Genomic DNA, 15,716 nt, shown 5'->3' with positions numbered 1-15,716 from the left:
GCAACAAATTTGACACGGACTCATTTTGTTCGTAAATCATCTGTTAAAATGATTGGCAAGAACCCGTACAAGATTTTAAGTTTGTTGTTAAACTCTGAAATTGTCAATAGCCTGTTTGAACGAACAACTTTGTCCATTTTTGCACATTTTCATCATCTGTTTTGGATGTTAAAGGTCATTTACTTATTAATTTCTTTCAAATCTCGTATAACCCTTATAAACAGTCTTCAATGTTACTAGTCAACTAGAAAAAATAGTTAATACCAATGCATTCAAGATCCATATTTCACGATAGACTGCCAACACGATGCAACTAAAGCTGGCTACAGTGTACCAAACTGACGAGCGGCAACCGATTCAAATTAGTTACTGCTTATCTCCATACATAAGATCATGAGAAATACGAATTGAAATATATGCAGCATAAGTAATTGCTGTTTAAAAAAATCTATTCGCCTTATTTTTGGATCACACCTGGTATATTTCGCAATGAAGTATATCGTCTGAAAGGATAAAGATATGTATACAAATACGACAGATTTTCTGTCCACTAATTTATCAAGAAATGACCTTGTTCCTTTTATTGTTTATATAAAATTTACGTCATTTTGATATTTACCGTTCTAAAAAAGACATTCCTAAATAAAATGTAACATCACACCACAACTAAGAGAAATAATAATCTTGTGTGATATATAGCCCTAATAAAACACATAAATGAAATTGTTTTGTTAGAGAAGCAAGATAAATAAATTCCTATTTTTGTCACACCTTCTAAAAAATCAATGTTCATTTTTCCTGGCGTGTTTTCTCAGCATTAATTAGAGGAAAGTGAACTTGAAATTAACCCCATTCGATTCTGAGGCCATATTTTAGTTGATATAAAAATACCTTAGAAAAACATGACAGAGTAAGAGAAGTCAATATATAGGGCGTTTATTTTTAATTAACATTGAAATAATCAATATTCTCGAGAACAGAACAGGGTCGTATAAATATTTATTATAAATACAGATAATATAAATATGCCTAGTTCAAGTTCATCAAGTACACATGGGCACCTACGAGGAAAAAATAAAATGAAAACCTGTAAGACGATCATTTTTGTCGTAGAAAATATAACCCAAAACATTAGCTATTTACATTTTTTTATTGATAAGATATACGTATATGTATGTATATCTATATATATATATATATATATATATATATATATATATATATATATATATATATATATATATATATATGTACCGCTCCCATTGCATTTAAAAATACATAATACGGGTGCAATTTCATTCCCGATGTTTTTCATCCTTCGACAGTTTCCTCGAACAATTTCCTCAATAAAACAATATTTCTTCAACCCCTGATTTACCGACGTCTGACTCATGGCATTCCGAGCTATGCTATCAACGAGCAAACGGAATGGTGGAGGGTTTCCTAACCACTGGACAAAGATGATCGTGCCATCGGTCGTTATAGACACGCGCAACTGAATGCGAGGACTTAGGTGTTAAAAAGATAAAATCTTTACGGTTCTCCGGCTGAAACCAGCTTACACGCTAAATAAGACATCACATGATAATAGCGTGACTACCTATCTATCGAACGAGTACCAGCAGCAGATCAAATTCCGGAATAGCAACTACAGCTGATGTACTGTAGAAAACGATGCCCCATCATAGCCACATAAACAGCAACAGCAACACTTATACACGTACACACATAAACGCACGCACACATATACGAACACAATTTCGTGACTTCATCACTGATAGGAAGAATTATGTGGCGACCGCGCCATATCCACTTCTGTAGATGCATTTATAAATACATAATATACTAATTTTTCATCATTTGTTTCCCCGAACATTTACTTTATTTACACTAATGAAATCGAAATTTATAATTTCAATGTCTCATATTTGGTAATTTTTGCAGTACAAGTCTTAATACAGAAATGTCTAGATCAACAGACAACCGTAATAGCTTGCTTCATAGCTTACGAAAGGGCTTTTGACAATGTGAAGCATGATATCCAGATTAATTTATTAAACAAACTGGGACTCGATAGCAGAGACATCACTATAATTAAACAGCTGTATTGGAATCAAGTGACACAGATAATGTGCAATAACCGTCTATCGGTAAAAATCAAAATTATGGAAGGTGTAAGACAGGGTTGCGTTCTTTTCCCGCTCCTGTTTAATATATATTCAGAGGCAATTTTCCAGGAGGCTCAGGAAAACATTGAAATTGGAATTAAAATTAATGGGAAAATCTTCAACAATATTAGGTATGCAGATGACACTGTAATACTAGCCCACGCCATTCAAGATATTCAACAGCTATTAAACTGAGTAAATACTATCAATGAAAATTACGGACTTAAAATGAACTTCAGTAAAACTAAATTCATGGTAATACCGAAAACTAGTATTAATAATGTATCGCTGTCACTTAATAACGAACCCATAGAGAGAGTATACCGTTTTAAGTATTTGGGAAGCTGGCTGAATGACGAGTGGGACCCAGATGAGGAAATTAAGACAAGAATAGAGATAGCCAGGAGCACGTTTTTTAAATTAGTCGCTTCTCTCAAGTAATGACCTTAACCTGAGAACACGCTGGAGAATAACAAAATGCTATGTTTTAACTACCCTACTTTATGGTGTTGAGAGCTGAACTTAAAGGTCTCTAACATGCGTAAGGTGGAGGCTTTTGAAGTGTAGCTCTTTAGACGGATCCTTAAAATACCATGGACGGATCGGGTGACCAACGACGAGGTGCTAAGACGAATGAACAGAGAACGAGAACTATTAACTATTGTAAAGAGAAGGACAGCTTCCTACTTTGGCCACATTTTTAGAAATCAAAAATATGCCTTGTTACAGCTAATCATGGAAGGGATGATAGAAGGCAGGCGAGGCCTGGGTAGAAAAAGATTTTCATGACTGAAAAACCTTCGAGATTGGTTCCATGTACGTGATGCCGTAAATCTAATACGCATGATTGAAGATCGTGAGGAATTCCAAAGGATAATTGCCAACCTTCATTAGAATGAAGCAGGCACTGAAAGAGGAAGATATTTGGTATTAATTCTGATGTACCCCAACATAGTTAATTTCGCCTTCTATAAACTTTGGATCTTCACAAATAATCTCGAATGAGTTTTCAGAAAGTAAAGAAGGTTTTGGATTGAAAAAACGAAATATAAGAAAAAAATATTATATACATTGGAGCATCAAGTTTCTACTAATCTTCACAAACAAATTGGGGCATAGCAATAGGAAAGGTTTATAATTCCACCTCCTGTAATCTTATACACTTATTGACGCGTACCCGCTGCTCTCCATTGGCGTGTGATATCGAGCATTATCATTCAGAAACAAAAATTTTCTTCATCAACTTTCCTCGGATTTTATTGTGAACTGATCTCCATAAGCCATAAGTCATTTGTACACCACGTCGGGAAAATCAATCATCAGGAGCTCATAATCAACATTTTTCTTGGCGACAAGTTTTACTACAACATATTCTTGTTGTTTGGGGGGGAGTGTTCTGCCTATACACCATGAACTGTATTTTTCTGCTATTGACTTCTCTCGTAGTCGTCATCGGCAAATACCTGTTTTGATAGCCACCTCTTCATTCTTGAAAACAAGTAAAAGTTGCTAAATGCAAATTAGAGTGCGAATGAATAAATTCATTAAATTAAATGAATGGGTTGGCGTGAAGCTTGACACACTCGAGTAAATCATTCAGAAGCACATAATCCCTATTATCTTCTTTAGTGAGAAAATTTACCATCATTGTATTGGTGTTTCTGTCGGTCCTTGAGGATCTCTTTTTCACTACATTTTTGTCCAATAAACGGGTCTCACTCATGTCCCTCCCATGCTAAGCTGCTCTTAATTTTTGAAAACAAGTTATGATCGCTAGATACAAAATAGAGACTACAGAGCAGATTATTGAAAATCATCCCGTTTAAATAATGGAAAAAGCGGTTTTGTTAGTACATGACCTCCATAATATTTCTTGGTCACAAGATTAGCATTTTCATGATCTTTTATAGGAAGTTGTTCGTCACTGCTATCATTCATGGACTGTAATAAATTTTGGCAAAATCCGACGCCCTCTCATTATTGATAAGGTTAGTTCGACAGTTCAAAAGTAAAGAACCATTTCTAGACGAAATTTTCATCCAATATGTCGTATACTGCACATACTAATCGATAAGTTTTCATAGATTTTAGGTTTTCTTGCAAGCAAAAACTATAGTTTACAACTGGCGGGGTTTTCAATTATGCGCACAAAATCCATTTCAAGTATCGAGACATTGACTGCTTATTCTTTGAAATAAAATAAAGTGAAAACTGAATTTCTCAAATGTTTCAACGATGTTTTGTAAGTACTCCAATTTGGCACTCCAGAATAAATCTACTTCAAATCTTTTCGACCATGAAGTCAACATTTTATAGGAATAGGAATGAACGTTCTCCGAACAATTTTGTTGATACTGTTTACTAAGATACTGCCGAATTTATAGATCACTTTATGTATACATTTTAGTTACAAAATAATATGTCCAGAATGCAAATCCGTTCTTTTTTTCTATATTAAATCCATTAGGTTTCTATATTAAATCAGTTGTATATGTAGACCGACCGAAAATTCTTTTCTCTCAAATTTTGAAAACACTATCATCAGATTCTTAGCAATAAAAAAGGTAAACATATCTTCTGTGATTGATAAGTTGTAAACTCAAAATTCACGGACAATATAATTTAATTGTTGATATACATCTCCAGTGGCGTATGAATATTATTTCACACTTTGCTTTCAAATTAATAGGAATTCTTCATTTTTCTTTTTGGGACTTCTATCTATCAATCTATCATTTCCTTGTAAGCGAACTCATTTTTTTTGGCGTCTGTTGAGCTGATGGATGTGGAATATACATATACAAGTTGTTAGAAAAATTATTGCAAATAATTAATTATTCCTTTCATCAGTGTGTAAGGAGTGGCTATCCAATAACGAGAAATGGTGTTAAATATTTTATTTTGAATACATTTTACTTCCATATCTACCTCTTAACCATGCTAGTAATAAACATATGTGCTCTGAGGTGTGTAGATAGAAGCTTCTGTAGAAAGCACATCAACATTCTTTCCGATAGTCAAGCGCCTTTGAAGGCACTGGAGGCTATTTAGTGCATGTCCAAGCTAGCGTGCTAGTGCAAAAAAACTGCAAGTAGAAAGACTTCCATAGTCTCCATACTCCATGGGTCCAAAATTATTTGAACTGTGAATCATGAAAAATCAAACTTACATGTTTTTTCAATTGTAAGTCAAATTTAAGTTACCTATGCCTCTCCTTTCATCAGTTGACTATCAGAACAAAGTACGGTGCTGAAGCTCTCTCATCAAGGTACTCGGAGGAAAGTTCAGACCCTACTTCAAAAGTAGAAAAACATACATCCTACCTACGATCAAATATAAGACAAACACCTAATGCGCCATTCCCAATCACCTTTTTACACACAGTTCTTGCTTGAGAGGCTTGACAGTCCTTAGGTACTGCCAGTAGAAGGGTTGATTCAGCCCCAGCAATACCGTTTATGAAAATATAGGGATAACTCCCCGCTGTCTAAACGACTTGCAAGTGTCGTCTGCCACTTTATTCGTACCATCGATATATATATATATATATATATATATATATATATATATATATATATATATATATATATATATATATATATCGGACACTCACTGTAAGCAAAAGCTGCTGCAATACAAAATTCATCAAACACCAAAAAACGCAGTCTAGCCCCAACTATACACATGAAAAATTTCCCTCTATTAGGACCTAATCTTACCACCAATAACAATTTCCAACGACGTATATGGGGCAGATTAAGAAATCATTAAATGTCCGGTTTAAGGAGCACATAACTCATTTAAAATATGGACGGACCAAAAAATCGAGTATTGCCGATTACGCTGGCAGCATAATCATGAAACAAATATTAATAATGCAAATTTGATAAAGTATCCAATAATAAATTGTTGGATGCATTTGAAAGCATTAAACTTGTTAAACGTAAAAATAGCTTATATAGGGACAAAGGGACTATTCCTTACGCTCACTCTATAGTTTAGTAGTTGAGGAATTTTCCCGCTAGAATTATTTTTCGTAGTTTATTGGTGGGAAAATTTGGTATAAAACAGGTGAGTTGAATTAATAGATTTGCATTTACCTTCAGTCTCTGAAGAAGTTAACTTGGTTATCGAAACGAGCATTCGACAATATAATCATTAGTTTTGGTGTAGTGGTAGTGTAAACAGTGTTCATTGTGGTTCCAACGGTTCCAAAAATTCCAACTTAGTTCAGAACTCAACAGGAATTTTCTGGAAACATTCCAACAGGCTTGTCCACATCTGTTGCACCATGCGTGATATTTGATGAATATAGAGCAATGGGATGTTTTGCAAATTCCAAATTTGTTTAAACCAACTTTGTGACCGCTTCAATGGTCAAATTTTCAAAGGCCTATGAGTTTGTAAATTATATCACTAGTAATTTTACCACTGGTATTCTCGCTTTTCTCTAATTAACAACAGTTTTTTCAATTTTGTACAGGTAGTTTAAGATAAGTGTAATATACGGTTAGTTTGATAAAAGGCATAAAGATTGATCTACAGATATATCATGATAGATGTTGATTGCTAAATACGATAGCAACAATAAAGTGTTTGAATTTCTTCTAAATTTGTATTGTTTTCGTTGAAGATTGGTATAGTAACATAGAATTCTGAACAGGTTTTTTGTGTTCACATTTGCACTTTGGAGCGTCAATAAAATTTGGTGCTGTATCTCTATTACCAGCACTAAGTACACCTTTGGATATAAATTTTCGTTGTTCAATTTCTCTGAGATGAATAAGTGAATAATGGCCGATCAATACATGAATGATCATGGACACATGGACATTTTTGGGTATATCAAACTATAATTGCAGTCATTTTCTTTTAATATTTATTTTTGTTGTTTATCTATATATTCACATCATTCTTCATACACATCGCTTTCACATTTTAATTTGACTATAATGTTCGTATATTATGAATTAATTTTCGAAATAATTGACTTTTGCTTCAAAATTCAGTTATTTCTGCCCTTGCAATTGATTATATAACATTTGTCTAATCTATAGTTTAAACTACAAATCTTAACTAGAATAAATCAACATTTAAAAGTGAATATGAGAAAAAATAGTAAAAAAAAATAAATAATCAAGTAACACATAACAAGAAGCACTTTGACTCTAACTGAACTTTGAGAGTATTTGAGAATCTAAAAAATTTGCAAAAAGTTATTGGTAAATTGGTAAAATTTGTAAACATCAGTATGCAAATGCATATTAAAAGTACCTGATCAAATATGCGATAATACCTTAATTTTCAAGATACATAATTGTTGATTATCCAGTCAATGTTATTTGATAATAAACGTATTGATCGCAATCAACAGCGATAAATATCGCTGTAAAGTAATCGAAGGTCATGTTTCGATTGGTTATTACAAGCGTGGACCATGGGAGGGTATACCTAAACAAGAAGCTATGCAAATGAAGTGTACCTTATTTGTTTGACTTTTACATACGCATTTACATTTAGAAATTCAAAATGTTTATTGCTTATGCAGTCACAACATAACCTAAAAGCTACGGACAAACTGGATAGAGGCACCTGGCATGAAACTAGCTAAGGCATACATAGATTAGCCTTCTTCCTTTTTTACTAAACAACAGTAAAATAGGCGCGAAATTCGACTGGTGATTGGACTTTTAACTGGACGCGGTCATCTATGACGATATTTCACTATTTTCATCACGGACGACCTGGAATGCCGCTAGTGTATGGAGGAGGAAGAAACTGCAAACTATGTCTCCTGGAGCGCCCAGCACTCACATGGGCGCTGTTAAAACACTTGGGCAAGGCTCACAATTTCAACGGACATTGGCCTTTCGTAATTTCAAACGGGGCACGACGGGCCTGTAAGAAGGCCTATCTGCTTAACGCTACTGAGCCGCTCCTATTAACCTAAAAGCTCTGTGCGTCTTTTCTCGTCATTCTCATAACATTAGCTGTGTTCAAGAAAAGATTTCATTTCATATATACTATATATTTCATCAAGCCAATAACATAGTTTATGATATTCGATTTCGTTTTTACTCGAATTGAGAAATATTAAGCGAATTCGGTAGGAAACTCAACATTTTCTTTGAGACGCGAAGATTTTTTTAGTTTCTCCTCAAAACTCCATTAGTAATCAAGCCCATAGATATATTATGAAATTTCATATTATGGTTAATCGAAAATGGGAAATCACTTTTAATTTTAACCATATTGGTGGATTTTGCATGAGGAAGCTAGACAATCAAAGTACACTTGTTGTGGCGCTGCTTTGTGTACGCCTATGTGTACTAATCACTAGTTATTTTTAGTTATTTCTGTGGATAGTTTCGATTTAAATATATGTCAAAGAATATTAAGAGATTATACTAATATCTCGAAATATACAATGTTTTTTGGGATAGTTTATTTCTTTGAGACTATTCAATGAACAAAAACGAAATTTATAAGCTTTATTATACTGGAAAGTGGTTACATTTACACCAATATACAAAAAAGATGACACAAGAAACTGTTACAATTATGAAGGAATCACATTACTAAGTACAGTCATCAAGATATAAATGAGAATAAGAAAAAATATATGATCTAGAAAAAACTATCCACAAGGATTTAGGAAAAACAGAGGAACAACAAATAGGAACATAATTAGACAAATAGCTGAAAAAGCCATAAAAGCAGACAGAGAGATACACCTGTGTTTGATAGCATTCAACAGTCAATAGTAGTGATATATGGAAAATCCTAGAATAGGAGAATTATTTCATTGTTAGGCAAAAAGTATCAAATAGATTTGAAAGAACAAAAGGAGTATACATTCTGAGCCCATCATCATTTACTGTAGTGTTAGATGAAGGAATAAAAAGAACAAATTGACAAATAAACCAATCAGATATTAAAATGTCATAGATAATATACGTCGATGACATGGCAATAATGCAAACTTCAAAATATCCACCGCCAGTCTTCAGAGAATGAATTTCAAAATCAACAAACACAATACTAAGACGATGATATTAAGCCGAAAGGACACAAAATTAGAGCAGGTCAAAAGCTTTAATTACCTTGGCATGACACTAACACAAGATGGAAGGCTAGAACAAGAGACAATTGAGCGAACAAGAGCTGCTGAAAGATTATACAACGCAATAAGACACAGCTTCCAGCCAAAATAGTAATACCAAAACAGTGTCAGAAACATGGACAATTACAAAGAAAGAAAAAAGCCAAATACTAAGTACAGAAATAAGATTTCCAAGAAAAATAGGCAATAAATTAATATACTACAGAATAAGGAATAAAATAGGAAGAAGGAAGAAAATTCGAACTTAAAATCGATTCAAAACTATAATGACAATTAAGATGGTTCCACCAAGTCATGAGAAGAACGAGTAATACGGGAGATATATGAAGCACAAACTTACAAAAAAAGAAAGAAAGACTGATGAGGAGCTGAATAGAAAAAATTAAGATGGCAGGAGAAAATCGGAGAATAAGATGGCAAGGAATAAAACAAAAGACACCGAAAAAAATAATGGAAACGGCTGTGGAATATAGAGTCGAAATTACATCTGAATTGCAACAAGCCTTACATGTGGAAGTGAAGGAAGGCATCAGTATTAAGTAAATATTATATTTGTTTTGAGGTATATATTCTTATTAATATATAGATTATATATTAACTTTTGATACAAAATGGCGACTTGACTGATGACAGATCACGTGTTATTCCTGCATATTCATTCTCCGAACGGTAACTGCAACAAAAAATTTGTTGTTAATCTACATAAGTTTTTTGAGGGAAATGTCCACGATCCTGTTTTTTATCAAAATTTCCCAGCTTATCGTCAGTTCGACCTTTATTCACTGAGCATCGACTTTATATCTTAATAACAATTTTAATAATTATACATATTAAAAAGCATCTATGGAAAAATTCAAGTGAATATGACTGATAATTATGGCATTATACGCAGCTTTAAAAAATGTATTTAATCGATTAAATCTTCATATTCACTTTCTGCTATCCCTGGTAACAGCAAGAAAACTAACGATTCGATAGCCGAATGCTATATCCAGTTTACCATTATATATATTTTCTTTTGCCCAAGATTTCATTTTATTTCTATAAACATTTTCATTACATCGCTTCGATCTGTGAACGAATAAAACCCCTTCCATCCCTTCTATATACCAATTTTCATGAAATTTTAAACAAAACAACAGAATATGTATACAGTACTGTAACGTTTTTGGGCATAGATTAGCACATGGAACAGTTTACTACATAGTGCAATTAAATGGTTATTGTAGTTTCCAATATGACTTCTACGATATTCATAAATATGTATTTTATTGATATTGAGTTGATTCTTACCAACAAAATTACCAACAAACTATAATACATTTAAATTCGGCACATAGGTGAATGGCCTTTTTGAACAGCGCTTGAAGCAAAATATTTTATTGAATTGTTTCAAGACAGTGTAATGTTTGCATTTGGAAAAAAATCCTGGGAAGTGGAAATATTTTTTTTGAAACGGGCTCTTCGTAAACTTTAGAATTTAAGGTTTTTGTATACCTTGTAAAAGGTACAATAGATCAATAAAATAAGAATGCAAACTATAATCTGAAAGGCAATCCTACCTTTCTCTAACGCTACACCATCACAGTGCCATTGTGCCATCAAGTTACGTTTTCAGGAACAAAAGATGAACTGAAGCTTACCAATAGTTTATTCAATAATTGATTGCAGAAAACAGCCTATAGGTTTTCATTCACATATAGCAATGTTAATAAGTTTATTACAAATTGTACCAATAACGGAACAAATCGCTTTTTTTACTTTTGAAATGTGGCATCTGCTTTTTTGACAGATCCTCTTGAATTTGGAGGTTTATATTTTCCAGAGTTATTCAATCAAGATTTGAATCATTAAAATAAGTTAATAATTTAAAAATAAAGCACAACAGACTCAATCTATAGATGAATCATTTGAAATTATAAACATATTACCTGGAAAAATATGTTCCATATGAGCTTTCGATGGTATAGATCGTTCCAAATGCATAAGGATTACAAAATCTCAAATTCTTCAACATATTTCTGTGCTTATCTTTGAAATTCTATTTTATTTGTCCTTGTTTCTCTTCATTATAATAAAAAAAACATTGTCTTCTGTTTAGTTGATTCCAAACATCTGGCTTCAAAAACTTTCCAGCATAGTCTTATAGCTTATAAAATTGTTCTAATATAGCAAGTAGAGTTTTGAAGTCCCATATTGTATTTCTTCATCCATGTTGTTGAAGTACGGCAGCAAAAAACTAAATTTAGTTCTGGTTGTTTTCATACATTTATCAAGAATTGACTTGTCAACTTGGTAAATTACCAAATTTATCTAACGATTTATATTACATTACGTTTATATTAATGAACCCATTCTTGCCACGAACAATTCCAACGAGAAACGCAAGTTGGAGGACTTTTCACATTAATTTCCTATCTGTTAAACTATAGAGTGGATTGTGAAGAATAACATTCTATTGAAACTATTCTTATATTTAACAATGTCAAGTCTTTCGACTGCATGAAATGAGCTGGGTTCTCCTTAAATTGGATATTAACAAACCTCTTAGTTTGCCCAATATATTTTAATTTAGTGTACATAAATACGTCAACGTAGTTTCAATTTAACTTTGGTTATCGAAACCCGCGTCAAACCGTGTAAATGTGAATGTTGGTGGTGTAAATATTATACGGTATGAATATCATCATCGGTTTCAAAATTCAATTCCAACTTGATAAATTTGAATGTTAAATAGTTAAAAATGTTGTGTTTCATTTGGGAAATAGAAAATAATTAGAAAGTACCCTAAATATAATTTACTTCAAATACAAAAAGATATGAAGTATCATAAAAAAATGTAGGAATCAAAATTTCTTATGAAATCAATTTAAATCACTTCGCAGTTTATAACAAACAATCGACATTTATAAGGCAGAAAAGGATGTTCAGTCTGAAGTATTTTTTTATTTTATGTGAAAGACTATCGACAAGGATACATCGGGACTGCTTGAGGCCATATAAAAACATAAACATTCATTTCCTGCAACTATGATATTACGGAGATGAACTGTATTAATAGAAGACAATAATTCCTACATAGTGCTATGCTCCACAGTATTGATAGTTGTTGACGTCCAGCACTTTAACAGTGAAAATATATATGATACTCTTAGTCTGATATCTAATAATTTTACTGTATCGTATCATTCTCCTGATAACTGAATTCCATTGTCTCAGTTTCCGAGCTGTTTAGTTTAAAAAATCGCTTTCTTTGTTGATTTTTTTATGAGAAGGGGTTTCCCATTGTCTGAAGATCGAGACAACTGTTTATAAAAAACTAGCAAATGTGTATTTTTCAACTTTTTTTATATTATACCTACGAAGTGTAACGAGATGTTAGGTATAAACATTAATATTTCAAAAATTTTCATTAAACTAAAATTTCAATTTTTTTCAAATTTTGTTATTAAGTCTTGTACATTGGACAATATATAGGATTAAATTTACTTAGATAACTTTCTTTAACCAAATTCAATATTTTTCTATTGATTGAGAAAACGAAATGTAGCAGATTGTTAACTGATAGAATTCTCAATTAAGTTGAATGTTATTGCTCCGTATTATGTATCTGATATATTAGTTTGGATAAGAGATTCATTCCTTGAACTGTAATTCTGTTTGTACTATGACCAGAATTATTTTGTTCAATTATACAGAATTATTGATAAATTTTTTAACAATGTAATTTAATATATTCAAGAAAGAAACTAATGTTTGAAAATTATATGGTGCTATTAAAAAATATGAATGATCATAACTTTTGAATAAATTTATTATAAAAATAATGTCTCAATCGTAGGCCACAAATATCTTGGTTTTTATTACGAATATTTCCAAAGTCGATTATTTTATGGAAAAAGTTAATACCTCTGAAACTTTTTAATTTCTTTTCTGTGTATGTTTGAGATAGTTCCTAGTAATTTTCGACCCCCTAAATAAACTATGAATCTTTCAAATTCACCAAATCAACAAGACAAATACAGAATATTGGATCTAAAAATATATTTTCTACAATCTCTACCAAACATTCATTTTTTCCCGTTAAGTATAACCTTCCGTCCTCCATCACAAATTCTGATTCATCCGATCTTGACAATTTTATTGTTTTTACCAGTTGTTGTTTGTGTTTGATTGTTTTATAATTTGTCCACAAAACTGCAGTCTCCAATCAGGACCAACTTCTAGTCTATAAATATGCAATTTATGTGCTTTGAGTATTCGAGCTAGTGACAACTGGCTAATAAGACATTAGCATGGAAGTGATTTAGACTTCTATTTGTTCCGGTAACGAAAGTACTCTATCTAAATGGAAAGGTGAATACAAGAAAATCGGATGTCGCAAATCTTCACATGTTTCGTGAAATACATATTTAGTTCTTGGAGTGAATGTTTGCGTAGATATCCTCGGAAACCATTATGTGGGACATCTTTTTCACATATCATTCTTCACTTTGCTTCGTTAGTTGTTTGTGAGTGAACTTACAATCAAAATGAAGATTACATTTTAATAGGTAGCAGAAAATTTTTCTCTCCGAATCTTTTTTCATATCTAATCATGTTTTTGAGATATTATGTACAAACTTATATTTGAGATAGCTCCTAATTATTTTATACCCCCCCAAATAAACTCTAAATATTTTAAATGTATACCTAAATCAACGTATTGACACACAGACTACCTTTCCGGATGATTTTAATGTAGAATCCTAATTTTATTGGACTCCCAACTATTTTCTTTTCAGTAATTTGTGGTTATTTATTTGTATATCATATTCTGACATGTCAATGCTGGGTTCATTTCATTTGGTAATCGTATGTTTTCGACTACAATTAATTAATAATATCTGATCAATCCAGTGCGTACGCCACTGCCTAATCACCGTTGCCATCTTTCGCAAACATCATAATTATCTTATATTTTATTATTGTGTTAAATTTCAATTATTTAGTAGGCAGGTACTGTTAGCATAATAAGTCACCTGCCTTTTAATAAAATCAACTAATCTTCACAATTTTAGTGTGGGGAAGACTTTTAAATGGTTTAGTTTCGTGAACATGTAATTGAAAATAAATAACACTGGAATATTTTCCGTGTGAAAATAATCTGAAATGTTATTTTTTCGACCGATTTCATTGTAGAAATTAGTGATTTACGAGTGAGTGATAGCAATCTCTGCGAATCAGTTGTTTACAGATTTTTTTAAGATGGATTTTATGGGTACCAGTAAGTTTTTTGCAGTAATCTATTTATTTATGTTTTTCTTTAATACAAAACTCTTATTGATATTGTTATATCTAACATAATTTTATTATTCGCTTGAGTCGCTGTATATTTTTTAACAAAATATTGTACCGCTTGACAATAAATAGAGGAATTAATTCAAAGAAAAAATTGAGATAATGCAAGGTTTTCAAAATATTTTCCTTACTTTAAAACCGTTATATAATTTATGTAAAATGTTTACTTCTATAATTGTTTCTTTGGTAACTTATTATATGAAGTTACTTAATGTTTTGTGTGAAGTCGAATAGAAACTTCGAAATAAATTCTAAAGATCCAGTAGACCCTTGGATATCGTATAAAGCGGATATGATATAGTCCTCAATAACAAGTATTTTTGGATACTTCTATTAAATATTGAGTATAACACTCTTGGAATAATCTGATCAGATTTTTATCTGATATCTTATCACACTTTACGTGACAATTCAATGGGAAACGGTTGGGTACCTTTGTTTCAATCTGTCAATATTTAAAAAAATAAACTTAGTCATCATTTTATGATAGTTAAGTAAAACTGAATTTATCATAATATGTTTGGATTTCAAGTGAAATCCAAACATAAAATTCTGTGATACATTTTGAAATTACAAAATTGCAGAACAAAAATAATTGCAACTTTGAAGAATTTATACTTATTCCATGATTTTAGCTGATAGCGTGCTCTTCTCTTTCAATCCGTCCATATATTAAATGAACCAAGGGCCAATTTTATAACATAAGGTGAAACTGGACATTAAACGAAAATTTAAACTATGGCTTAAATTATAGTTTAAATCAAGAATAAACAAGAATGCTCTATTTACGGGTCACAGTTAAACAGAAATTTTTTTTTGTTAGTTGTCACTAGCGTGGAAATTAACCAAAATTTTTCCGTAATTTGTTTCAAAGTTGAATTATTTGAGAAAGTTGTACAAACGAAATTGAACAAAGAACAAATTGCAATTGCAATTTATCTGACAATTGAGTAGTACTTTTGGTTGACGTTATGAAAAAAATTTAAAAAATATGGTATAATTTGATTATTCGCTCTAGGACGAATAACTTTTTGTTTTCTCGGCGCGTCGACAATTTCGTCATCATAGACGAGCTCATCAAATAT

At 31.8% G+C, this 15,716-nt stretch overlaps 1 protein-coding gene across 3 annotated transcripts in view; it reads left to right on the top strand.

The window, feature by feature from the left end:
• The window catches only part of LOC130441839 (uncharacterized), a 677,503-nt gene that overhangs the window by 285,586 nt on the left and 376,201 nt on the right, over positions 1 to 15,716 (top strand). Inside the window, exon 1 of one of the 3 annotated variants that reach the window (XM_056775650.1) lies at positions 14,258 to 14,557. The exons of the other annotated variants lie outside the window; for them this stretch is intronic. Within the exon in view, the coding sequence (XP_056631628.1) occupies positions 14,539 to 14,557 (19 nt within the window). The 5' untranslated portion in view covers positions 14,258 to 14,538. Of the gene's footprint in view, positions 1 to 14,257; positions 14,558 to 15,716 lie in introns of those variants that run through there. 3 annotated transcript variants of the gene reach the window in all.

This window comes from Diorhabda sublineata, chromosome 3 (assembly GCF_026230105.1).
Source record: "Diorhabda sublineata isolate icDioSubl1.1 chromosome 3, icDioSubl1.1, whole genome shotgun sequence".
Taxonomy (NCBI): Eukaryota; Metazoa; Arthropoda; class Insecta; order Coleoptera; family Chrysomelidae; genus Diorhabda; species Diorhabda sublineata.
Note: the sequence above shows the minus strand (reverse complement) of the source record. Positions and strands in the feature narration are given on the sequence as shown.